Here is a 27,690-nt window from a genome sequence, read left to right as displayed (position 1 = left end):
AGTTAAATATGGACTTGGTATTTTACCAAATGGGGCTATCTTCTGTATACCACCCCTACCTTGTCACAACACAACTGATTGGCTGAAACGTATTAAGAAGGAAAGAAATTCCACAAATGAACTTTTAACAAGACAAACCTGTTAATTTAAATGCATTCCAGGTGACTACCTCATGAAGCTGGTTGAGGGAATGCCAAGTGAGTGCAAAGCTGTCATCAAGGCAAAGGGTGGCTACTTTGAAGAATCTGAAATATAAAATACATGTTGATTTGTTTAACACTTTTTTGGTTACATGATTCCATACGTGTTATTTCATAGTTTGACGTCTTCACTATTATTCTACAATGTAAAAAATAGAACAAAGAAAAACCCTTGAATGAGTAGGTGTTCTAAAACTTTTGACTGGTACTGTAGGTAAGAGGAGTACCTATGTGAGAATGCTGTTCATTGACTACAGCTCAGCGTTCAACACCATAGGCCACTCCAAGCTCGTCACCAAGCTTAGGACCCTGGGACTGAACACCTCCCTTTGCAACTGGATCCTGGACTTCCTGATGGGCCAACCCCAGGTGGTGAGGGTAGGCAACATGCTTTGTATGGCAAATGCACCGCCCTCAATCGCATGGCACTACAGAGGGTAATGCGGATAGCCCAGTACATCACTGGGGCTGAGCTCCCTGCCATCCAGGACCTCTATATCAGGTGACAGGTGCGGAGATGCATCTTAAATGCAAACATTAGCTAGCCAAAACAGACAAGCCAACCCACCATCTGTCCTGCAACTAAGTGGGTAAAAACAACCAGACATATCCAATCAACACGTAAAAACCTCTAATATATGTACAACATTAACAGATCTCCACTACCATTGCAGATCATGGCCCACAGATCGGGTTATAGACACTTGGTGTATGAAAATAGACTTGGATGTATTTAGAGGTTTTATGATGAGTTGATGTTTGTGCAGACTGAATGAAATGTAGGAGCTGGATTAGATGACCCACAAACACAATGAACTACTAGATTATATATGTACACATTTGAGCCATCCATTCAAATCTAGATCCCCCCAGAAGTGGGTCAGCCAGAATCACAGCAGGTATCTCTTACTCTAAAATAACTATGGGCGGAGGATAGCTTAAACTAGAGAAAGCAATGCCACCAAAACTAGGTTAAATATCAACTGTCCATACTGTGATATCTAGTCATTCACGACAGAGCATCAGGTTCCATAAATACATACATTTATTAATAACATTTAAAAAACTAATGGTCGAAAATATTATTTTCCAATATGGCCTATTTTAGAAATAAATAATGTTGTGATATTAAAAACAATGGCACTTATTTGACACAAATCTTCTCATGATTAAATCATTCTAGTAGCTGCCACAAAGCAGATGTTTTCATATTTACAAATAAACACAAAGATCGACATGCATACAAAACTTGAGTGCATCTCATGCCTTGTTTGAATAAACAAAACATGTTGTCATTGAACAGAAATATTACAACATAATACGCTCCATATCGAAGCAGCCAATAACTCCAATATTACGAAGCAATTCATTCAAAAAAAAGAAATCCCCCCCAAAAATGTCTCCAGCATAGCAGTGCACATATGGAGTTATCCTTACTCCCTGTCATCTCACCCCTTTGTAATCCTAGTGTTCATACAGGGTGTGGAACCCTAAACCTTCCCCTCAGTCTCTGGATTTGCGGATACCATTGGAGAGCCCAGAGAGCTTCTCGTTGTTATGGGAACAGTTAAAGTCACATGAACAGGACTCTATGACCATGACGTCCTTGCTGAAAGTGTCTCCGTCCTCACAGCGGAAGCGAACGGCCACAGTCTGGGTCTGCTGAGGGGTGCAGCAGCGCCCGTCCAGGCAAGAACCACAGTACCTGGAGTGGAACTTCTTCACGCTGCTGCAGCCTGCATAGGTTAGCGTCACTGGACGGCTGGCCTTCGCAATGCGATTACACTTATGTTGGTGAGAGGAGAACAAGAACAATATGAGAACAAAATATTGATGTACTGGACATGCCTGCGTTTCATCACGGTGATATCAGCATTGCTCCTGCCGGTTCGATTCTCACATAATACTCAATATAACTGTAGAAGTAATTTTGGATAAAAGCATCTGAAAAATGACCATATAATGTATAGACGCATACCTTCAGGAATGAGTAGGATGACTGGGAGCATGGGCGGACCTCACAGAGACGAGTCACCTTCACCAGCTTGCACTGGCTGTTGTTGTTGCTGACCCTGGAGGAAACTCCTGAACCACAGGACTTAGAGCAGGGGGACCAGGCTGTGGTCTGAGCCACACACCTCCTGTTCCCCTTGGACATCAAGCGACTCTCAGGCTTACTCCTGAAAGCTGTGGGGAAAAGATGGCAAGACGATTAGTCAATGTGCATTGGATGGGTCTCACAAAACTTGGACATGAGTTTAAATCTACATACACTGTACATACAGATGGGGATAATAAATAGCTTTTCCATTTAAACTCCCTGTCTGGATGTATACCGAGGCTTTACATCAATTGGAGCTCAATAATTTCACAAACTGAACCATTGGAATAAACAGAGTTCCATTGACTCACCAGCTAAAGACTTGAGTCCTCCTCCGATGAAAGACACCAGCTCGTTTCTCTTTGTGAAGTCATCATCAGAATGTTTATCCTTGCGGCCATCTTTGCTGACCTTCTTGTCTACTGAGGCTTTCCCCTTCTCAGGGCAGACCAGCTCCTCACAGCAGCGACCGGGCACTTTGAACAGCTTGGATATGGCACAGCCCAGTTTTGGCAGGGAGAGCTGCTGGGGGCACAGGGACACACACCCCAAGGCACCATCCATGCATGAACACTGGTGCTTACAGTTGGCAGTGAAGCTCTCTCCATTCTGGTAGATCTTGCTGTTGTACTCACAGGGTCTTCCATCTGATTTGGCTGTTTGGAGAAGCAGACAGGGAGACTTACAATGCGAGTCAAGTGTAATATTCTAATTATATAGAATGAGCTGTAAATAAACCAAAAGCATAATTCCTCATTTGTAATAAACAAGTTCATAACGTACATTTCTACAGCCAAACCCATTGGAGTCTGTACTAATTTGTAGAAGTTACAGTGACCACAGCAGGGTATCAGTATTTCCAATACACTTGTATCATTTTTTTTTTATTTAACCAGGCAAGTCAGTTAAGAACAAATTCTTATTTACAATGAAGGCCTACCCTAGAACAGTGTGTTAACTGCCTGGTTCAGGGGTAGAACGACATAACCTTTCGGTTACTGGCCCAACGCTCTAAGCACTAGGCTACCTGCCGCCCCAATCATACCTCGACAGATGCCTTTAGCTGTGCCATAACCAGCCCCAAAGTTGCACTCCAGTCCCTTGACGTGGTCGCATGGCTCGGTCTTGCTGCAGTCCTCATTGAGCTGCCGCGTGCAAGCTTTGCAGCATCCACAGCCGTCTGGCACGAGGCTGATTCCTGGAGCGCACCTGGCTAACTCAAGAGGACACGAACATTCGGAGGGACAAGATGCAGATGCCTAAAATAACAAAAACATGTTATAAGATAATATTTTATTTAACTTCATTTATGTTATTTCTTCTACAAATATTCACTTCATTTATGTTATTTCTTCTGTGAGATGGAGTGGGGACAATCTGAATTAAATCACCGTCACCCACCCTCGGCATTGACAATCAAGCACGGATTTTATTGTAGGCTACGACTAATTAATATATATATATATATATATATATATATATTATTATATTATTATTTTTTTTTCTTACCGAAGTAAAACTCCCATAAAGGAAAAAAACTAAGGAAAGCATCAACATATTCATGTCTAGTGAAATAGTCTTCTTATCTTCCTTAATAAAGAAAAAGGCTCCTTTAGATTGATTATTCCAGACACGGTGCACGCAGTGTAGGTTTAACTACAGAGTGAATTACAAGGTATATATAGTCCGCTGGTGTAGCCTCTCATTTTTTATACCCGAAAGAGGTCTGACGTAGCCTATGGGGTGAATTGTTCCAAAACTATGCGAGGAATGTCTCCCAATGTTCCATTCAAGCCAAGTACCACCCTGTCTACTTTCATTTTTACAGGGATTATTTTATTTTCTACTCCTTTCTTTTCAAGTCAAACACGTATTTAAAGTATTTATTTTAAGATATGTTTATATGTTGGCTGTTATGTTCCGTCCTAGAGTGCAGCTGAGAAAATCTGGACAAAGAAGTTTATTTTATTAAGTTATATTCTCTTCTATTGTAGTTACCCTTTTTAATCTCTATACCTGTATAATAATTGTTCTAGTATGTGTTACTTTGGGGTGGCAGGCAGCCTAGTGGTTAGGCAGGCCTGGGCAATTATAGTCCTCGGGGCCTGATTGGTGTCACACTTTCCCCCCATCCCTAGCAAACACACCTGATTTAAACTAATTGCGTTTTTAACTGAAGATCATGATTAGTTGATTATTGGAGACAGGTGTGTTAGCTGGGGCTGAGGCAAAAGTGGGACACCAATCAGGACCCAAAGACTGGAGTTGCCCAGACCTGGGTTAGAGCGTTGGCCCAGTAATCTGAAAGGTTTCTGGATCAAATCCCAGAGCTGACAAGGTAAAAAGCTGTTGTTCTGACCCTGAACAAGGCAGTTAACCCACTGTTCCCTGGTAGGCTGTCATTGTAAATAAGAATTTGTTCTTAACTGATTTGCCTAGTTAAATAAAGGTAAAAAAAATATATACTTTGTTACTTTTCACGATGACAGAGATGACATTGTGACTATTTTGCCCAGCCCTGGGATGGACTGGGCTAAATGCGATGGCTCAGAACTAGAGTTGCAAAGGGTCGGAAACTTACCGGAAATTTTCCATGGGAAGTTAAGCCCAGGAATTTGGGGAATTTTGCTTAAATTCACCAAAAAAAGTTAGCATACAACAGTGACCCTTTTTTGTGTGATACACATAAGGCAATTCTAGGTCTTGTGGCATATTTTAGTAGAACTATCCCCAATTCAATGTAATTGCAACCCTCTGCATGCACAGTACATTCTTCTATCACATGTGCAGTGCACTCTTCCATCACATATACAGCTGATTCTCAAGATCTTGCACACTAATGAGATGCTATTGAGTCCACACTACTACATGGTCTGAGCCAAGGACTACTGTCACAATCGTCGTAATGGATGGACCAAGGCGCAACGGGTACGTGAACGCTCATTTTCATTCACCACCATAAACAAGAAGACAAACAGTCTTGCAGGCAACACACAACTATGCAAAGAACAACTACCCACAATACCCAAAAACAAACATACTCCTAATTATAGGACCTTCAATCAGAGGCAACGATAACCAGCTGCCTCCAATTGAAGGCCCCAATCACAATTACTAGACATAGAAATAAACACCATAGAAACAGACAAAGAACTATACAACATAGAACTAAACCAAAAACCCCGGAAACATAAATCAAACGCCCCTCTACATAAACACACATATAAAACCATATAAAACAAATGCCCCCTGCCACGTCCTGACCAAACTAATAATACCAAATAACCCCTTTACTGGTCAGGATGTGACAACTACATGCTTTCTGGTAAGTTTTGATTACAATACTGGGTGGGGTGAATATATTTTATATGACATACATGGTTTTTTGTTAACTAGTAAATAGTAGCCTACAGCAAATTTGTGTTTAAATAATTTCTAACTTGTTAACAATTTCTGCTAGTTAGTTTTTGCTACCATGTGGGTTTTAGCCTGCTTGAGTCTGCTAACTGAGGAGTGTTAATTCACCTGTTTCCATACATGTTTCATTTAAACAAAATATTTACATTTACATTTAAGTCATTTAGCAGACGCTCTTATCCAGAGCGACTTACAAAATGGTGCATTCACCTTATGATATCCAGTGGAACAACCACTTTACAATAGTGCATCTAAATATTTTAGGGGGGGGTTAGAAGGATTACTTTATCCTATCCTAGGTATTCCTTAAAGAGGTGGGGTTTCAGGTGTCTCCGGAAGGTGGTGATTGACTCCGCTGTCCTGGCGTCGTGAGGGAGCTTGTTCCACCATTGGGGTGCCAGAGCAGCGAACAGTTTTGACTGGGCTGAGCGGGAACTGTGCTTCCTCAGAGGTAGGGGGCCAGCAGGCCAGTGGTGGATGAACGCAGTGCCCTTGTTTGGGTGTAGGGCCTGATCAGAGCCTGAAGGTATGGAGGTGCCGTTCCCTTCACAGCTCCGTAGGCAATCACCATGGTCTTGTAGCGGATGCGAGCTTCAACTGGAAGCCAGTGGAGAGAGCGGAGGAGCGGGGTGACGTGAGAGAACTTGGGAAGGTTGAACACCAGACGGGCTGCGGCGTTCTGGATGAGTTGTAGGGGTTTAATGGCACAGGCAGGGAGCCCAGCCAACAGCGAGTTGCAGTAATCCAGACGGGAGATGACAAGTGCCTGGATTAGGACCTGCGCCGCTTCCTGTGTGAGGCAGGGTCGTACTCTGCGAATGTTGTAGAGCATGAACCTACAGGATCGGGTCACCGCCTTGATGTTAGTGGAGAACGACAGGGTGTTGTCCAGGATCACGCCAAGGTTCTTAGCACTCTGGGAGGAGGACACAAGGGAGTTGTCAACCGTGATGGCGAGATCATGGAACGGGCAGTCCTTCCCCGGGAGGAAGAGCAGCTCCGTCTTGCCGAGGTTCAGCTTGAGCTGGTGATCCGTCATCCACACTGATATGTCTGACAGACATGCAGAGATGCGATTCGCCGCCTGGTTATCAGAAGGGGGAAAGGAGAAGATTAATTGTGTGTCGTCTGCATAGCAATGATAGGAGAGACCATGTGAGGATATGACAGAGCCAAGTGACTTGGTGTATAGCGAGAATAGGAGAGGGCCTAGAACAGAGCCCTGGGGGACACCAGTGGTGAGAGCGCATGGTGCGGAGACAGATTCTCGCCACGCCACCTGGTAGGAGCGACCTGTCAGGTAGGACGCAATCCAAGCGTGGGCCGCGCCGGAGATGCCCAACTCGGAGAGGGTGGAGAGGAGGATCTGATGGTTCACAGTATCAAAGGCAGCAGATAGGTCTAGAAGTATGAGAGCAGAGGAGAGAGAGTTAGCTTTAGCAGTGCGGAGAGCCTCCGTGACACAGAGAAGAGCAGTCTCAGTTGAATGCCCAGTCTTGAAACCTGACTGATTAGGATCAAGAAGGTCATTCTGAGAGAGATAGCAGGAGAGCTGGCCAAGGACGGCATGTTCAAGAGTTTTGGAGAGAAAAGAAAGAAGGGATACTGGTCTGTAGTTGTTGACATCGGAGGGATCGAGTGTAGGGTTTTTCAGAAGGGGTGCAACTCTCGCTCTCTTGAAGACGGAAGGGACGTAGCCAGCGGTCAAGGATGAGTTGATGAGCGAGGTGAGGAAGGGGAGAAGGTCTCCGGAAATGGTCTGGAGAAGAGAGGAGGGGATAGGGTCAAGTGGGCAGGTTGTTGGGCGGCCGGCCGTCACAAGACGCAAGATTTCATCTGGAGAGAGAGGGGAGAAAGAGGTCAAAGCACAGGGTAGGGCAGTGTGAGCAGGACCAGCGGTGTCGTTTGACTTAGCAAACGAGGATCGGATATCGTCAACCTTCTTTTCAAAATGGTTGACGAAGTCATCCGCAGAGAGGGAGGAGGGGGGGTGGGGGAGGAGGATTCAGGAGGGAGGAGAAGGTAGCAAAGAGCTTCCTAGGGTTAGAGGCAGATGCTTGGAATTTAGAGTGGTAGAAAGTGGCTTTAGCAGCAGAGACAGAAAAGGAGAATGTAGAGAGGAGTGAGTGAAAGGATGCCAGGTCCGCAGGGAGGCGAGTTTTCCTCCATTTCCGCTCGGCTGCCCGGAGCCCTGTTCTGTGAGCTCGTAGTGAGTCGTCGAGCCACGGAGCAGGAGGGGAGGACCGAGCCGGCCTGGAGGATAGGGGACAGAGAAAATCAAAGGATGCAGAAAGGGAGGAGAGGAGGGTTGAGGAGGCAGAATCAGGAGATAGGTTGGAGAAGGTTTGAGCAGAGGGAAGAGATGATAGGATGGAAGAGGAGAGAGTAGCGGGAGAGAGAGAGCGAAGGTTGGGACGGCGCAATACCATCCGAGTAGGGGCAGAGTGAGAAGTGTTGGATGAGAGCAAGAGGGAAAAGGATACAAGGTAGTGGTCGGAGATTTGGAGGGGAGTTGCAATGAGATTAGTGGAAGAACAGCATCTAGTAAAGATGAGGTCAAGCGTATTGCCTGCCTTGTGAGTAGGGGGGAAGGTGAGAGGGTGAGGTCAAAAGAGGAGAGGAGTGGAAAGAAGGAGGCAGAGAGGAATGAGTCAAAGGTAGACGTGGGGAGGTTAAAGTCACCCAGAACTGTGAGAGGTGAGCCATCCTCAGGAAAGGAACTTATCAAGGCGTCAAGCTCATTGATGAACTCTCCAAGGGAACCTGGAGGGCGATAAATGATAAGGATGTTAAGCTTGAAAGGGCTGGTAACTGTGACAGCATGGAATTCAAATGAGGAGATAGACAGATGGGTCAGGGGAGAAAGAGAGAATGTCCACTTGGGAGAGATGAGGATTCCAGTGCCACCACCCCGCTGGCTCGATGCTCTAGGGGTATGCGAGAACACGTGGGCAGACGAAGAGAGATCAGTAGGAGTAGCAGTGTTATCTGTGGTAATCCATGTTTCCGTCAGCGCCAGGAAGTCTAGGGACTGGAGGGTAGCATAGGCTGAGATGAACTCAGCCTTGTTGGCTGCAGACCGGCAGTTCCAGAGGCTGCCGGAGACCTGGAACTCCACGTGGGTCGTGCGCGCTGGGATCACCAGGTTGGAGTGGCAGCGGCCACGCGGTGTGAAGCGTTTGTATGGCCTGTGCAGAGAGGAGAGAACAGGGATAGACAGACACATAGTTGACAAGCTACAGAAGTGTTGTTTCTTGTATTATTGTCTCCTGTGTCTTTAGAGAACTGTTTCACTTTGATATCCTTTTTCTTCTGTCCTGATTTTCTCTTTCTTTTCTTCTGTTAACTAGATATTCTTTGTTGTTCTTCGTTAGCTAGCTAGCTTCTTCCAAAAGAGTCCCTAGCAACAAAAAATATCTTACAAAGGAGTTGTTTAATCTAACTGCTAACTAAACTAACTATTTATCTGTAAATGGAATTGTATTTTTTATTTATTTTTATATATATTTTTTCAAATCTTTACAGGAAAATGCCACAGGCACTATCTGATGTGTGGAGACATTTCACTGCAGCTAATGTAGAAGGAAAAGCTGTGTACATTTGCAAATGCAGTGCCAAATCATATGTGAAGAATGCAACAAAGATGCAGAATCATCTGGCCAAGTGCATAAAATTCTCTCAGTGCTCACAACAAGCAACTCTGACAAAAGTCACTCTACTTCTATTCGAGGTTAAAATGATGAATCTGACACCTTATCGATAGCAACAGCTCATGGTCCTCCTGGAATCAGATTTTTTTTTTACTCAATGGAGTAATGTAGTCAGAGAAATGCTGATGAATGTCTTGCTCGAGCTGTGTATGCAACTGGTTCACCTCTGATGCTCACAGGCAATGTGTATTTGAAGAGATTTCTGAATGTTCTTTGCCCAGCATACACCCCTCCCACCAGACATGCTTAATCTACTCATTTGCTGGATGCAGAGTTCAACAGAATTCAAGTGAAGGTCAAGCAAATCATAGAGAAAGCAGACTGTATTGCAATCATCTCTGATGGATGGTCGAATGTTCGTGGGCAAGGAATAATTAACTACATCATTTCCACCCCTCAACTAGTATTCTACAAGAGCACAGACACAAGGGACAACAGACACACTGGTCTCTATATTGCAGATGAGCTGAAGGCAATCAATGACCTTGGACCACAGAATGTATTTCCACTGGTGACAGACAATGCTGTGAACATGAAGGCTGCTTGGTCTAAAGTGGAGGAGTCCTACCCTCACATCACACCAATTGGCTGTGCTGTTCATGCATTGAATCTGCTCCTCAAGGACATCATGGCACTGAAACAATGGATACACTCGACAAGAGAACCAAGGAAATGGTTAGATATGTGAAGGGTCATCAAGTTATAGCAGCAATCTACCTCACCAAGCAAAGTGAGAAGAATAAGAGCACCACATTGAAGCTACCAAGCAACACCTGTTGGGGTGGTGTTGTCATGTTTGACAGTCTCCTGGAGGGGAAGAAGTCTCTCCAAGAAATGGCCGTATCACAGTCTGTCGATATGGGCAGCCCCATCAAGAGGATCCTCCTGGATGATGTATTTTGAGAGAGAGTGGTAAGCAGCCTGAAACTCCTGAAACCTATAGCAGTAGCCATTGCACGGATTGAGGGAGACAATGCCATCCTGTCTGATGTTCAGACTCTGCTTGCAGATGTAAGAGAAGAAATCCGTACTGCCCTGCCCACTTCACTGTTGCTCCAAGCAGAGGAAACTGCAGTTCTGAAATGCATCAAAAAGTATGAAGACTTCTGCTTGAAGCCCATACCCGCCGCAGCGTACATGTTGGACCCCAAGTATGCTGGCAAGAGCATTCTGTCTGGTGCAGAGATCAACAAGGCCTATGGTGTCATCACTACCGTGTCTCGCCACCTTAGCCTGGATGAGGGCAAGGCTCTTGGCAGTCTGGCGAAGTACACTTCCAAGCAAGGGCTTTGGGATGGAGATGCAATATGGCAGCCGTGCCAACATATCTCATCAGCCACCTGGTTTAAGGGACTTTGTGGACCCGAGGCTGTTTCCCCTGTTGCCTCCATCATCCTCCAAATCCCAACATCAGCCGCCTCAGAGTGCAACTGGTCCTTGTTTGGGAACACACACACCAAAGCACGCATCAGGCTGACCAATACAAGGGTTGAAAAATTGATGGCCATCCGGGCAAATTTTAGGCTTTTTGAGACTGACAACGAGCCATCCTCAACAAGGTTGGAAAGTGACAGTGAAGATGAGGCCTCACAGTCTGATGTTCAAGAGGTGGACATTGAGGAGGTCCAGGGAGAAGACATGGAAGCCTGAGAGGAAGACAAACAAAGCTTTAGTTTCTAGACTATCGTTTTACAGATGCATGTGGAAAACATTTTTTGGAGATGCGATGGATCCTTGGGGATCATTCAATATTCCCTTTCTTTTGTTGTTCAGTGAAATCATCCCATGTGAAGAGTCAACTCATTTAATTAAAGTTCAATTCGTAACGAAATGATTTTTTTTTACATTACTATTGGAAGGATTTTATCATTTGCAATTATGTCTACTTATAATAAGGTAAAATGTTTCTGTGTCCATATGATATGGTAAATATATCCAATGTAAAAAAACATCTACATTTAAATGGTATTAATATTAATTTTCATATATTTCTGTTAATTCCCATATATTCCTGTTAATTGCCATGGAAAGTTTCCACCTCTGAATATTCCCCAAAATGTGCAACCTTACTCAGCACGAATATATTATAGCCTAAATATTAAAAGATGAGCTACATATTTATATCGATAAATGAATGGAAGAAATGTCTCCCTCGCATGCAGGCCAGCCCAAGTGTTTAGAATAACCCTTAATCTATGGTCAGTGTTTGTATTGAAAGTATTTTTTTTATTTTCCTGTGCTCTGTAGTTTCTTCAATTCCATCTTTTTCATATTTGAAATACCTGTCAGTCACCCATCTGGATGTGGGTGGATTAGTGTTTGTCTAACTCAAATATCTTTAAAAAGACAAGTAGAGAGAGTTTGGAATGTTTGACCCCTCCTGGAATTCTTTGTTCAGCCAGAATAAGTGAGTTAGGATTGAGAGAAGACAAAAGAGATTCCAGAATGTGCTTGACAAATGCCTGAAGGAACATCCATTCAAGATGAAACAGGAGGGTGCCTTTGGAAAATAGAATTTTATAACCACATGAAAGAACAACAATTATGAAATAACAAAAAGACTTTCCACCCTTCATCCCTGTTCTTTACTTCAGGATGACTTGCGTGAATAGGAAACCTAGCCAACCAGATTGGCATATCTTTTCATTTAGTCCTTGTCTAACTTGAGTGCACATAGCCCAGACAGTTGAGTTAAATCCAGGCAAATTTACACAGCTGAACAGCAGACCTCATATTTGAGGAGCATGCGTCACAATGCTCTGTCCTGGAAAATTGCTGACTTAGTTTTAGATTTTTTTATTTTCTTTTTTCTTTTTCCTACATAGCCCCAAGGCCCACACATTGTTGAGCAATTTTACTAAAAGTACATATACTCTGGGTTCTAAACTGTGGATTCAACAGGTGGTCAGTTATGAACTAGGGTTGGACTGGTATGATAGAAAAACATTATTACATTACACTGGAATTGTAATACAGTGAATTATAAGTGAAATAATCTGTCTGTAAACAATTGTTGGAAAAATTACTTGTGTCATGCACAAAGTAGATGTCCTAACCGGCTTGCCAAAACTATAGTTTGTTAACAAGAAATGTGTGGAGTGGTTGAAAAACGAGTTTTAATGACTCCAACCTAAGTACATGTGAACATCAAACTTCAACTGTATATATACAGTACCAGTCAAAAGTTTGGACACATCTACTCATTCAAGGGCTTTTCTTTATTTCTACTATTTTCTACATTGTAGAATAATGTCAGGAATGTGCAAAGCTGTCATCAAAGCAAGGGTGGCTACTTTGAAGAATCTGAAATATAAAATTAATTTTTTGGTTACTACATGATTCCATATATGTTATAGTAAAAATTAAGAAAAACCCTGTAATGAGTAGGTGTGTCCAAACTTTTGACTGGTACAGTATATTTGTTTTCACTTTCCCTTACTTAGCTAGCAAATGCAGCTAACTAGTTTAGCTTACTCAAACACCCGGCTCAAACAGAGAGAGATGCTATGTTACCTAGCTGGCTATGGTTATCCAACACTGGAACTCTTCCAAGTCAACGGAAGCTTTTGGTTTTATTAATTTATTGGCACCGGGGCCCGCCAGTGTAGCTGCTAAACTGCTTGCCAACTGTACACTGTACTGCATCATTGTAGCAGGTTTACTAATGTGCTAGTTCTAATAGCTATGCTGACTTGACGTGAGCTAATGTGGTGACAACGATGTAGGCTGTGTGTAGCGGTTATGATATGAAGGTTTGACTTGGAAAGGTTTGGCTTGGAAAGGTTTTTCCGCCTGGTCACAGTCAGCTGACGTGTTGTGCACTGAAGTCCACAAGCAAAAGGAAAAGGTGAGAGGAGGAGAGCGCATTGATGTGAGAAGGAATTATCCTACAATTAAAGGGATTATGCTGTTTGTATGTGGCTGCTATGAAAGTGAGCTGTGTTTACATGTGATCAGGGGTGTATTCATTCCGCCGATTTTGTTGAAAAACATTTATTAAACGGAACGAAATGGGGATAAACATATCTGAATTTGACCAATAGAAACTCTTGTTTGCAACTGTGGACTAATGACACCCTAGATCAGCTAGATCCAGGCCAGATTGTGCAAGGTGTTATTGAATGTGTCAATGTCTGTCACCTTGATGACTTAAATTTCTCTCAAACTGTGCACCTACGTTGTAAACTTTCATTCATAGGCTAGGAGTCACGTCCTGACCAGTAAAAGGGGTTATTTGTCATTGTAGTTTGGTCAGGGCGTGGCAGGGGGTGTTTGTTTTGTGTGTTTTTGGTTTAGGTTCTATGTTTTCTATTTCTATATTTAAATCTAGTTTTCTATTTCTATGTTGGCTTTTTAGTAGGACCTCCAATTAGAGACAGCTGGTTGTCGTTGCCTCTAATTGGAGGCCATATTTAGTTGATGTTTATTTCACTTGTGTTTTGTGGGTGGTTATTTTCTATATAGCCTGGGAGCCTTATGAACTGTTTCGTCGTTTGTTTATTTTGTTTAAGTGTTTTCTTTAAATAAATGAAGAAGATGAGCACTTTACCCGCTGCGCCTTGGTCCAATCCTTACGACGCCTATGACACTAGGTTGTAGCAACCTCATTATGGGTATAGGGAACATATGAGTATCATGTAGTAGCTTAAACCTATCGATGTTACATTAAGGTGGGTGAATGGAAAATGAATGACAGTCATCCAATATGCTGTAATAGAAATAAGGGCATGCTCATCAAAAAATAAATAATCCTCCCTCATCTTATATGTCACCGACCGCCACTGGACCGTAGGTAGTGAGAAGGTGGCTTGAAAATACTGAACATTTTTATGGGTCTGACTGACACCTTTTATAAGGTACACAGGAATGTCTGTAGTGGCTTTGTGTCCGTTTTCAAGATGTGATTGCAAATCCAGTCTTACTACATCATTTCTATAAATGAGTTTTCCTCGTTTTGGGTCCCTTTCCTTTCGCTGCATGCAATGGGCACTCAGAACAGGAACATAGTGTTCGTCTGGTCTGACATTCCCGATTGCTGACTCGTCAGTAAACATGGTCTGCCGCTAAACACATGCTGCTAATCACAATACAGTCTGGTCTCTAGGCTGTTTCCTAACACAGAGAAGAGAGCTAGTTGTGTTTTTAGGGAGTTTATTTTGTTCACTATTTTATAACCCTTGCCTGGCTTGTTCCTGTGAGGACTGTAAATTGTACTGCTCTCATGTCATGGAGGAACACATTTTCACACCAAGCCTGTACTGTACTTGTAATTTTATATTAGGATCCCCATAAGCTAACGCCGTAACGCTAGCTAATCTTTCTGGGGTCCAACACCAATTAACAAGACATAACAAACAACCACAATCAAGACTTCACAAACATTCAACAAGTAGATAATACAGATAATTAAAATACCTGACAGGAAACACATTTAACATTCAGTTGATGCTTTCTATTTGCAGTCCAGTCATATGGTCTATCGCATATGGTCTATCGGCTCCATATAAAACTGTAGATTTAAGGCGATTTGTCCTTGGCTTGGGTTGTTTTAGCTGCCCTGAATTTGCCTGTCTGGTTTGGTGGTTATGTGTGTTACAAGAATGTACTAACTGGATTGAAAAATACTTTGGATTTTTGAAAAATATAACATTCCTAAAGAAAATCACAAGACTAGATAGTAATTTGTTTTTGACATGAAGCCATGAGAGATTCTGATGTATTTGGATAATATTCATACGGTTAGAGCAATGAAGAGCTAATCTGGCAGCCCTTTGAGCCATTTGGAGCTTTTTTATATCTTTCTTTGCTGCAGATGACCATATAACCGGACAGTACTCTAAGTGTGATAGGACCAAGGATTTAATCACCTGATTCAGATTGCTAGATGTTAAATACTCTGAACATTTTCTTGTGACAGCAATTCCCTTACCCATCATAAGAACAATATTATCTATGTGTTCTGACCGTGATAAAGCTGCATCCAACATGATGCCTTGTAGTTTCGTTTTTTTCACTTCCTCTACATGTGTTCTATTCACAGACAAATTCAATTGAGGATCATCAGCAAGCATATATCTTTAACCAAATACAATACATTTAGTTTTAGAAATGTTCAACACCAATTTGTTCATATCAACCCACTCAGACCCCATTCTTAGTTCACTGCTCAGGATCTGTTAGCTCATTACATTCTGATGCGCTATACATTGTAGAGTCATCAGCATACATGACCACTCTTGCTTTGTTCATTACTGAAGGTAAATCATTAGTAAAGATAGAGAAGTGGGCCTAGGCAACTTCCTTGAGGAACACCACAGTGTATATCTTTACTGTTTGAAAAGCTACCATTAAAGAACACTTTTTGCCTTCTCCTGGATAGATAGCTTTCCATTCAGGATAGAGCTGCAGATTTAAAACCATAACATTTGAGTTGACCTAGTAACCGTTGATGATCAATTACATCAAAAGCAGCACTGAAATCTAGTAACACTGCACCAACTAACTTCCTGTAATCCATACTCTTTAACCAATCATCTGTCATTTGTGCTAAGGCCATACTCGTAGAATGCCCTTCTTTGTATGCATGCTGGAAACCCATTATCAGACCATTACATGAGAAATAATCCTTGATTTGTACAGATACAATTTTTTCCAATAATTTACTTAACACAGGCAAGCTTATAGGACGACTATTAGGACCAGTGAATGCAAATTGTTTATCCTTAGGTAGTGGAATAACCATTCGACTCTTTATAGACTTCTGGGCACACTCCATACATCAAGCACTTATTAAAAATATGTGCGATTGGGGTAGATATTTGGTTAGCTGTAACTCTAAGCAATTTGGCGTCAAGATTATCTGTACCAGGCGACTTGCCATCCAAAAGAGACAACAGCATCCTTTCTACCTTTTCCCTTTCTACTTGATGAAATTCAAAAATGCATTGCCTCTCCTTCATGATACAATCTTTTATAAGGGTATATGACATGGAGCCATCAGTTGGAATCATAGCATTCCTCAACTTGTCCACTTTACCTGTAAAATATTCATTAATTCGTTTGGCTTTTTCAAGGACTGCAAGCTTATCCTTGAACCCGAGGAATTTCACTACAATTGACCTGGGTCAGGCTCCATTGGCACCACCATTGGCACCACCAGTGCCCCTTGGTTTCCCAGACCGGTGAGCATGTTCCAGATCAATCTGTTGATCCAGCTGTAGCTCCTCAGAAAACAGCTTTCGAACTTTGTCCTCTGATTCAGCCCATGTCTCACTTCGGCTCTCCTGGATACCATCTATTACAAGATTATTTCTCCTCAATTGTCCATCCAGGTAATCAGCCTTCCCAGACATGTTCTGGAGGCCCTCCCTGACTGTGGTGATTTCATTCCACATAGAGGAACAGTTTCTGGAAAGTGTATCCTGTGTGGTCTTCAATACATCCACATCCTTCTGTGTGAACTGAAGGCTTGTTTTAATGTCTTGTACATCTTTTAGTTAGGTCGACCAGCTGTTTGTTGGTCGACTCCATGATCATTTCTATGAAGCTGCTGAAGTATCATTTCCTTATAGAAAACGTTCTGCTTCTCCAAGAGTTCACGTACCTGCCCGGCAGAGATGTGATCCTCGTCTTTTTTCTGAGGCATGATTGTAATGATAGTAGGGCGAGCCCGCTATTCACTCCGTGAAATGAGAGACGCCAGCAGTAGAAAACCGAGACAAATTGAAGTGCGGCGCTAGCCACAAGGGCTAACTGCTTAGCATGCTTGGTATCCGGCAATAGTAGCCCAGGTTGCCTAGCTTGATAGCTAGCAGATAGGCTAGTTGCTTTGCCAATGTAGTACCACCTTATTTGAGCTAGGATCCCAGGACATATATCAGTGGTCCCAGCGTTAACGCTAACTGCGTCTCAGGACCCAGATATGAATAAGAAAACTATTGTAAACTGTTTTTAGATAACTAGTTAGTTTGTTGTTAAAGTAAAAGAAACCGAGTCTCTAGTCTTGTACTGCGTGTGTTGATGACAATGAGAGTACATAAACACAGTACTACATGCAGTGAAGCTGCCCACCTATTGTTTTATCTTCATGGATAAAAGTACCAAAAATGGATTGAGGGCAGATTCCCTGTGTCAAATTATTATTTGAAGAGTTGGAGGAACATCAACCTACCCCAACAGTGACAGACAAACATTTAATTTCAGGGCATGGCACAACAAGCCTAACAACAATAACCTCAGGGAAGCAATGGTCCTCAAAGGAGTCCTGTAATATCATGATTAAAGAGAACTGGCAACTGAAAGCTGAGAAGGCACAAGTTGTGCCATTTTGGAATTTCTTTTTTTGCCTTCTGGAATGTTATGTTTGGCTTCTCATACAAAGCGGTTCACCTGGCAATAAGAGTAGAGGAAACTCCACTGTCCTCTGCCAATACCTGCTCTTGTTGACTTCCTTCAACCTGGTCAGAGCTGTAGCCTACCCACTTTTTGTGGGCCTTATAGTAAACAATGATATTTGTTTTTTGGTTATGTTCTGTAATACATATACTTCAACACAAATTATATTTTCTACATGACTGCTTAGTCAATTTGGTATGTGTTTTCATGTTACCAAGGCAAATTAGTTTTATACCAAGCCTAGACGTGCTATCATTGCCCTAGGACAGCCTCAGACAATTAATAATCTCCTCATAATGTGTTAAGCAGTCTTTTGATATTAGACCTCAGGTGCTCTGTGTCATCATAACTAAATACATAAACAGTTATAAACAGAAAATTAGTTTTATACCGAGCCTAGACGTGTTATCATTGCCCTAGGACAGCCTCAGACAATTAATAATCTCCTCATAATGTGTTAAGCAGTCTTTTGATATTAGACCTCAGGTGCTCTGTGTCATCATAACTAAATACATAAACAGTTATAAAGACAGGCACCCTCTCAGCAACTAAGCAACAATAATACATATACATCTATTAAGTAGGGTAATTAATGAATTATGCATGTATTACACAGGGTGGCAGCGTAGCCTAGTGGTTAGAGCGTTGGACTAGTAACCGAAAGGTTGCAAGTTTGAATCCCCGAGCTGACAAGGTACAAATCTGTCGTTCTGCCCCTGAACATAACAGTTAACCCACTGTTCCTAGGTCGTCATTGAAAATAAGAATTTGTTCTTAACTGACTTGCCTAGTTAAATAAAGGTTAAAAAAAATAATAGGCATTTTATGAGTTGAAGTATATTATGGTGTTATGATGACAATAATATTACCTGGTCATATCAAAGTGCAGCAGCTAAGCTACTCTATATATACTGAACAAAAATATAAACGCAACATGTAAAGTGTTGGTCCCATGTTTCATGAGCTGAAATAAAAGATCCCAGAAATGTTCTGTACACATAAAAAGCTTATTTCTCTCAACTTTTGTGCACACATTTGTTTACATCACTGTTAGTGAGCATTTCTCTTTTGCCAAGATAATCCATCCACTGGTTATGTGTGGCATATCAAGAAACTGATTAAACAGCATGATCTTTACACAGGTGCACCTTGTGCTGGGGACAATAAAAGGCCACTCTAGCCTTCCCTGTAGCTCAGTTGGTAGAGCATGGTGTTTGCAACACCAGGGTTGTGGGTTCGATTCCCACGGGGGGCCAGCACAGAAAAAAAAATACCAAAAAAAATAATGTATGAAATGTATGCATTCACTACTGTAAGTCGCTCTGGATAAGAGCGTCTGCTAAATGACGTAAATGTAAAATGTGCAGTTTTGTCACACAACACAATGCCACAGATGTGTCAAGTTTTGAGGGAGCATGCAATTGGCATTCTAACTGCAGGAATGTCCACCAGAGCTGTTGCTAGAGAATTGAATGTTACTTTCTCTACCATAAGCTGCTTCCAACATCGTTTTAGAGAATTTGACAGTATGTCTAACCGGCCTCACAACCGCAGACCACGTGCAACCACGCCAGCCCAGGACCTCCAGATCCAGCTTCACCACCTGCGGGATCATCTGAGACCAGCCACCCAGACAGCTGATGAAACTGTGGGTTTGCACAACCTAAACATTTCTGCACAAACTGTCAGAAACCGTCTCAGGGAAGCTCATCTGCATGCTCTTCATCTTCACCAGGGTCTTGACCTGACTGCAGTACGGTGTCGTAACCGACATCAGAGGGAAAATGCTCATCTTCGATGACTACCAGCACGCTGGATAATTTTGCTCTTCACCGGATACTGACTGTTTTTCTGATCCACAACCCTACTTTTCTTTTTGAAGGTTTCTGTAACCAACAGATGCATGGCTGTATTCCCAGTCATGTGACATCCATAGATTAATGCATTTATATCAATTGACTGATTCCCTTATATGAACTGTTGCATTTATATTTTTGGTCAGTGTAGAATAAACCTACCGGTACTTGCCCCAGTGGCACTGATATGATAGCTTACAGTGAGGGAAAAAAGTATTTGATCCCGTGCTGATTTTGTACATTTGCCCACTGACAAAGAAATGATCAGTCTATAATTTTAATGGTAGGTTTATTTGAACTGTGAGAGACAGAATAACAACAAAAAAATCCAGAAAAACACATGTCAAAAATGTTATAAATTGATTTGCATTTTAATGAGGGAAATAAGTATTTGACCCCCTCTCAATCAGAAAGATTTCTGGCTCCCAGGTGTCTTTTATACCTGTATAAAAGACACCTGTCCACAGAAGCAATCAATCAATCAGATTCCAAACTCTCCACCATGGCCAAGACCAAAGAGCTCTCCAAGGATGTCAGGGACAAGATTGTAGACCTACACACGGCTGGAATGGGCTACAAGACCATCACCAAGCAGCTTGGTGAGAAGGTGACAACAGTTGGTGCGATTATTCGCAAATGGAAGAAACACAAAAGAACTGTCAATCTCCCTCGGCCTGGGGCTCCATGCAAGATCTCACCTCGTGGAGTTGCAATGATAATGAGAACGGTGAGGAATCAGCCCAGAACTACATGGGAGGATCTTGTCAATTATCTCAAGGCAGCTTGGACCATAGCCACCAAGAAAACAATTGGTAACACACTACGCCATGAAGGACTGAAATCCTGCAGCGCCCGCAAGGTCACTCTGCTCAAGAAAGCACATATACATGCCCGTCTGAAGTTTGCCAATGAACATCTGAATGATTCAGAGGACAACTGGGTGAAAGTGTTGTGGTCAGATGAGACCAAAATGGAGCTCTTTGGCATCAACTCAACTCGCCATGTTTGGAGGAGGAGGAATGCTGCCTATGACCCCAAGAACACCATCCCCACCGTCAAACATGGAGGTGGAAACATTATGCTTTGCGGGTGTTTTTCTGCTAAGGGGACACGACAACTTCACCGCATCAAAGGGACGATGGACGGGGCCATGTACCGTCAAATCTTGGGTGAGAACCTCCTTCCCTCAGCCAGGGCATTGAAAATGGGTCGTGGATGGGTATTCCAGCATGACAATGACCCAAAACACACGGCCAAGGCAACAAAGGAGTGGCTCAAGAAGAAGCACATTAAGGTCCTGGAGTGGCCCAGCCAGTCTCCAGACCTAAATCCCATAGAAAATATGTGGAGGGAGCTGAAGGTTCAAGTTGCCAAACGTCAGCCTCGAAACCTGCAAAGAGGAGTGGGACAAAATCCCTCCTGAGATGTGTGCAAACCTGGTGGCCAACTACAAGAAACGTCTGACCTCTGTGATTGCCAACAAGGGTTTTGCCACCAAGTACTAAGTCATGTTTTGCAGAGGGGTCAAATACTTATTTCCCTCATTAAAATGCAAATCAATTTATAACATTTTTTACATGTGTTTTTCTGGATTATTTTGTTGTTATTCTGTCTCTCACTGTTCAAATAAACCTACCATTAAAATTATAGACTGATCATTTATTTGTCAGTGGGCAAACGTACAAAATCAGCAGGGGATCAAATACTTTTTTTCCTCACTGTATTGTTTAGTGTTATAGCCCCATCCCAAGGTCTCTTTATGAAAGAACATTCCATTTATTTATTTTTTGCAAATGTTTAGTAAAAAATATAATGGTAATTAAATAATTAATTAAATTGAACCGCACATACATTTTTATGGTAATTACATTACATTATTTGAACACTGGAATATGTGTTTTATCACCAGGGGAATTAACTGTGGTGGTGTACAAGTAGCGTTAATGAATGAAAAGCACTCACTCATCGTTCACTTGCCCGCACATGATCTGGGTAAACCCGTTCATGGAATCAGGAAGTAATAATTTGCAGCGGTTCCCCTGATGAGAAACTTTCGTGTACTGGGGCAGTCTAGAAGCTTTTGTTTTGTATCCGCAAATATAGGCTATTAGAGTTACACACTAGAAAATATAATATTCGTGGACGAGAGCCTATCTTTTGGTGAATGTCTTTTTAGTGTGCCTTTTTATTCTCTGAAAGTACGCGGAAGACTTGAATTTGACACCTTGGCTTAGGTAGGGTAAATAGAATGGATGTTCCTCACCTGACAGAAGATGAAATGGCAGATATTAAAAAGGAGGTAAGTTGCCTATTTGTCTGACTAACAATTCAACTGTCAGGGAGTCTGTTTTACAATAATGATTTGCCAGAATGTTGTTAACTTATAGAGGTGGGAACTTTAAATGTAGAAATGCGCAAAATGAAGAAGTGAAAGTAACCAATTTATGCCGCACCCTAGCAGGGCCGACCAAACCAGGGCACTAGGGGGACCCAGAGTCCAAATATTTTAATGTTTTATTTTATTTATTTTTAGGAAGTCAGTCAGGGTCTCAACTTAATGTTGAGAGATATCATATTAGAACACACAACATGCAATTTCGAAATGTGGTAGTTCATAAGAAATACAGTCAAATCAATTAGCCCACGTCAGCTAACATGTTACAGATTGCTAGGTAAGTTAGTGTAGCCATCCCTCTAAACCTTGTAGTAATCATGGCCAAATTACTGACTGGCCCTGACCTCCAGTGGGCCTCCATAGATTTTGTTAGTCACTCTCACTCTCACTAGTTTAGGGCCCCCAAAGCCTTCCCACTGGGCACAGATGTCAGTTCAATGTCTAGATTTGATTTACATTTGGTTGAGTTGTCAACTAACATGAATTCAGTGTGAAATCAACAAAAAATGTCACCATGTCATTGGATTTAGATGAAAAGTTGGGTGAAGAAAAGACCATTTCAAATCCAATCAGTTTTCCACGATGATTCAACATCTTCACATATATCTTTTTGGTTGAAATTACGTGAAAACAACAGTGGTGAATGTTTTAATACTTATTTAATACTGGTAATCAGAATGTGTTCTTAGGTGTCAAGTTATATGGCTACGATTGGATAATGTTTGAAGTGTAATTACTTTCCAAAAAGTATTATTTCAAGACCCTAAAAAAAGCTATTGTTTACCTTTTTATAATTCAAAATAAACAATGTATAGTTGTCCGGCCCGTGGCCCACAACTCAGATTATGTACGAAGCCCAAACGTTTGAGCACTCATGCTCTATAGGCTACCAATTTTTACAGTAGCCTATATGTGTGTATAGTGTAAATAAAGTTGAGCAATGATGTGATGTGCATATTATACCTAACCCCTTTCTCATAATGATCAACAAAGGCATACCCTTCCTCTAAGTATTCTTTGTCCAGACATGTTTACCTGTCCTTCAGTACAGTTACAGTATTGCCATCAGCAGCACCCTGGTCACACATTAACAAATGATGTCCCTATATAACATACAGATTGTCCAGAACCCAACCCTCAACACAACCCAAAACACCCACAGTTTCCATCTTGCTCATCTCTGTCCAGGTCCTAACGAGGCTGCGACCGTACCTCTGTGACAAGATCCGGGTCGACCGCCATTTTGACTACCTGCGCTCGCGCAAGATCCTTACGCGGGACGACACAGAGGAGATCAGCTGCAGGAGCACGCAGAGTAAACGGACGGGCATGCTGCTGGACTACCTGGCTGAGAACCCTCGGGGGCTGGATGCCCTGGTCGAGTCCATCCAGCAAGGACGTACCCTCAACTTCATCATCACCAAGATCACTGATGAGGTGCAGAAAGTGAAGAACGAGAGGATAGAGGCTCTCAGAGGTACGTTGTGTGTCTGTGTGTTGTTTTTTATTCTTTGTTTGAATTCATATAATGAAAGTACTGCAGTGAACCACACTTGAGTGACGAGTAATCTTGCATGAGACCTGAATATTTGTGTTAGCTCCCTAAGCTAATAGGCTTTAGCTCAGTGTGCTAACAACGTCTTAGTATCATTATCATGACCATCTCCCTTTGGACCTCTACAGCAGGGGCATCCAGTTCCTCCTCGGGCTTCCTGCCAACCCAGGACACATCCAGGGCCACTAAAGACCTGTCCAGGACGCTGTCATATGAGACCAACCTGGCATCCACCATGCCGTACAACGGAGAAGGGAGCCCATCCACCTCTGACGCCCTAAGATCCCTCAACCTGCCCGCTGCCTCCAGCCAAGGGAAGGAGGTGTCATCATCCATGGGAGGGGATAGCATGGTTGTGTCTTCATCCCAGGCCTCGTCCAAACTGCCCAGGCCTGGAGAACCAGGGGCTCCAAACCTGCCACAGGAGGCCTTATCTAACATGGATGCTGGACCACACGGGAGCACAGCGATCAGCGGAGGGGACGCCAACTTCCAGCCCCTGAGGTCACGCTCCATCACCCCCACTTCCACATCATACAGGGACCTCTCGCCTAGGCCCCCACCAAAATCTTACTGAGGACCGCCCCTTGCCCTGGAATGTCTCCCACATCATTACTCATCACAAACATTCCCACTTCAATTTTATTGTTTGTACCAGTTTGTGTTTTCTTAAGGGTTTTAGTTGAGTGATACATCAAACAAATAGCAACTCGTAAAGTATATTCCATGCCTCACATTATACTCTGGGTTATTAGAAAGCTGGACAAGCTTATTTTGAATTCAGTGAAGAACCATACAAGTAACTACTTACTAATCATGTCTCAATCATAAGCTGTACCTTCATGAATTTTACTCTGCTCCTATCAAGTCATCTTTCATAAGATGCCCCTTACCCACAGGAAGACGGATTGAGATAGAGATACACTTTATTCTGAACTTGGACTAAAGTCGTAGGTCATCATTCTCCATCAACACTACTGCTCATCTCCTTTCCTATGAATTATGGGGGTGTGAGTTCTTCATGAGACTGGCATCAACATGCCACACCATGGCAGCTACAGTAGAGATGTTTCCTTGTAAGGAGCCCAGAGCATCAGAAGACAACTTCTCTGTATTGACACAGCACTGGAATAAATGGTTCTGCATATGCTTTAAGGCACACAAACTGTAGTCACAAACTTTGGTAGACCTACACTGAAATGGTTAATGTTTTTACTCTAGAGTATCGTTATACTATAGATACATTTTCTTATTGTGAAAAGGCATGAATGTGTAATGTGGTACAACAGTGTTACTTATTATCAAAAACTGAACTTTAATAACTGCTATTTTGATAATTGATGTACCAGTACTTTTTATATTTCAGATCTTGAAAATGTAGGCCTTCTATCAATAAATCAAAGGAATATGAGACACAGGAGACATTTCCTGTAAAATGTGACATTCATTAATGTTTGTTGAAGATGGCTCACAGAAATACATTCTATCCTTATTTTCTGAAGTTTCATTATGATTTTATGACAATTAGATTAGGCAATTACATGCAAGAAACTTAAGCTGATCAGTAACATAAGCCTACTGTATTAGAGAACGTTTATGTTTTGGGAAAACAGGTAAACCTCAGAATGCCGCTCGAGAACGACAGTCACAGTGATTGAGTGTCTCCTTCCCTGTTCTGTTCAATGTTGACAGAAGAAATTCGATTTTTCACATGTTAAACAAGCTGCTCTGTATAGCGTGGGCAGGTGCTTCTCTGGACTACAGGTAAGTAATAAACCGTCGCCATTCCAATTATGTAATAATAAATTGAGTAGGCATAACCTATCAAAGTGTTACGATGATGAAGATGTTGTTTATTTATTATTACAGCTGCTTCCCCAATCAAAAGCCCTGTATTAACACTGAGGTTGGTGCTAAACTAAAGGATAGGGCTATGTAAACAGGGCTATCGCAGACAACCCCGAGGCTACGGCTCAAGACAGGAACAAGTACAAGAAGTACCACTATGACCTCCGCAGAGTCATCAAATGAGCAAAAGGACAATATAGAAATAAGTTGGAATCATATTACACAGGCTCAAATTAAATTGTATTAGTCGCATACACATATTTAGCAGATGTTATTTCTGTCACACCCTGATCTGTTTCACCTGTCTTTGTGCTTGTCTCCACCCCCCTCCAGGTGTCGCCCATTATCCCCAGGGTATTTATTACCTGTGTTCTCTGTCTGTTGTCAGTTTGTGTTGTTCGTCAAGCTTATCAGCGGTTTTCCCCTTGCTCCTGTCTGTTTCTAGTTCCTGTTTTCTAGTTTTCCCGGTTTTGACCTTTTTGCCTGCCCTGATCCTGAGTATGCCTGCCGTTTCTGTACCTTGTCACACCACCCTGAATTATTGACCTCTGCCTGCCCTGACCCCGACACTGCCTGCCGTTCTGTACCTTTTGCACTCTTTTGTGTTGCAAAATGCTTGTGTTCCTAGCTCCAACTGTGTAGTAATATCTAACAATACACAACAATACACACAAATCTAAAAAGTAAAAGAATGGGATTAAGTAATATAGAAATATTAGGAGTAATATCGGAGTCCGGAGTATAAAAAACCTATATACAGTACCAGTCAAAAGTTTGGACACACCTACTCATTCAAGGGTTTTTCTTAATTTTTACTATTTTTAATTGTAGAATAATAGTGAAGACATCAAAACTATGAAAAAACAGTGTTAAACAACACTGCTCCAAAAATTTGAGATTCTTCCAAGTAATCACCCTTTGCCTTGATGACAGCTTTGCACACTTTGGCATTCTTTCAACCAGCTTTATTATGTATGCGGCACCGGAGAAGATGGCTGACGTCCTCCTAAACGATTGTGTTTTTATGTTTGTTTTTTTGCGTTGTTTGTAACTTTTTTTCAAACTTATTTTGTACATAATCTTGCAGCTACCGTCTCTTATGACCGAAAATAACTTCTGGACATCAGAACAGCGGTTACTCACCACGAACTGGCAGAAGCTTTTTTCTTCTTTAATGAGTCCGATGAGCCCGACGTGATCGACATACTGCTTTCCCAGGAACAGGCCCAAATCCCCGTCATTTGCGTGAAGAGACGACAAAGGAAAAAGAGGACGGAAGTCGGGCTGCCTTCTGAGAATTTGTTGGCGATCGAATAAACCCCCCATGCCTTCTGTTCTTCTAGCTAACATGCAATCATTGGAAAATAAAATCGACGACCTACGAGGAAGATTAAACTACCAACGGGACATTAAAAATTGTAATATCTAATGCTTCATGGAGTCGTGGCTGAACGACGACATTATCAACATACAGCTGGCTGGTTATATGCTGTATCGGCAGGATAGAACAGCGGAGTCTGGTAAGACAAGGGGTGGAGGACTATGCATATATGTAAACAACAGCTGGTGCACGATATCTAAGGAAGTCTCGAGGTTTTGCTCGCCTGGGGTAGAGTATCTCATGATAAGCTGTCGACCACACTATCTACCAAGAGAGTTTTCATCTGTATTTTTTGTAGCTGTCTACATACCACCACAGATCGATGCTGGCACTAATACCGCACTCAATGAGCTGTATTCCGCCATAAGCAAACAGGAAAAAGCTCACCCAGAGGCGGCACTCATAGTGGCCGGGGACTTAATGCAGGGAAACTTAAATCTGTTTAAGCAAATTTCTATCAGCATGTTAAATGTGCAACCAGAGGGGAAAAAACTCTAGACCACCTTTACTCCACACACAGAGACGCATACAAAGCTCTCCCTTGTCCTCCATTTGGCAAATCCGGACATAATTCTATCCTCCTGATTAAAGCAGGAAGCACCAGTGACTCAGTCAATAAAAAAGTGGTCAGATGAAGCAGATGCTAAGCTACAGGAATGTTTTGCTAGCACAGACTGGAATATGTTCCCGGGATTCTTCCTATGGCATTGAGGAGTACACCACATCAGTCAATGGCTTCATCAATAAGTGCATCGAGGACATCATCTCCACAGTGACCGTACGTACATACCCCAACCAGAAGCCAAGGATTACAGGCAACATCCGCACTGAGC

At 42.4% G+C, this 27,690-nt stretch overlaps 2 protein-coding genes across 2 annotated transcripts; one reads left to right on the top strand and one right to left on the bottom strand.

Annotated features, from left to right (window-relative positions):
• Window positions 1-1,227: 1,227 nt before the first annotated feature.
• Window positions 1,228-4,113, bottom strand: LOC106569355 (CCN family member 1). Its single transcript, XM_014140652.2, has 5 exons — window positions 3,811-4,113; window positions 3,347-3,560; window positions 2,613-2,957; window positions 2,179-2,387; window positions 1,228-1,985 (listed from the first exon to the last, which is right to left on the bottom strand). Exons 1-5 carry the CDS (start codon window positions 3,862-3,864, stop codon window positions 1,704-1,706), a joined length of 1,104 nt encoding a protein of 367 aa, XP_013996127.1. The 5' UTR covers window positions 3,865-4,113; the 3' UTR covers window positions 1,228-1,703.
• Window positions 4,114-21,670: 17,557 nt separating this feature from the next.
• LOC106569306 (B-cell lymphoma/leukemia 10) lies at window positions 21,671-25,048 on the top strand. The gene is made up of 3 exons (XM_014140522.2): window positions 21,671-21,977; window positions 23,262-23,550; window positions 23,757-25,048. Exons 1-3 carry the CDS (start codon window positions 21,927-21,929, stop codon window positions 24,203-24,205), a joined length of 789 nt encoding a protein of 262 aa, XP_013995997.1. The 5' UTR covers window positions 21,671-21,926; the 3' UTR covers window positions 24,206-25,048.
• The last annotated feature ends 2,642 nt before the right edge of the window (window positions 25,049-27,690 follow it).

Source organism: Salmo salar, chromosome ssa14, assembly GCF_905237065.1.
Source record: "Salmo salar chromosome ssa14, Ssal_v3.1, whole genome shotgun sequence".
In the NCBI taxonomy this organism is placed as follows: Eukaryota; Metazoa; Chordata; class Actinopteri; order Salmoniformes; family Salmonidae; genus Salmo; species Salmo salar.
This window is presented reverse-complemented; position numbering and strand designations above follow the sequence as displayed.

Bases quoted from the DNA above. Each gene is read 5' to 3' on its own strand.
- LOC106569355 (XM_014140652.2), bottom strand. From the start codon at position 3,864: ATGAATATGTTGATGCTTTCCTTAGTTTTTTTCCTTTATGGGAGTTTT. The intron at 2,388-2,612 runs GTGAGTCAATGG...TTTTCCCCACAG, and splicing joins AGGACTCAAGTCTTTAGCTG to CTTTCAGGAGTAAGCCTGAG. The intron at 1,986-2,178 runs GTATGCGTCTAT...CACCAACATAAG, and splicing joins CATCCTACTCATTCCTGAAG to TGTAATCGCATTGCGAAGGC.
- LOC106569306 (XM_014140522.2), top strand. From the start codon at position 21,927: ATGGATGTTCCTCACCTGACAGAAGATGAAATGGCAGATATTAAAAAG. The intron at 21,978-23,261 runs GTAAGTTGCCTA...ATCTCTGTCCAG, and splicing joins TGGCAGATATTAAAAAGGAG to GTCCTAACGAGGCTGCGACC. The intron at 23,551-23,756 runs GTACGTTGTGTG...GGACCTCTACAG, and splicing joins GAGGATAGAGGCTCTCAGAG to CAGGGGCATCCAGTTCCTCC.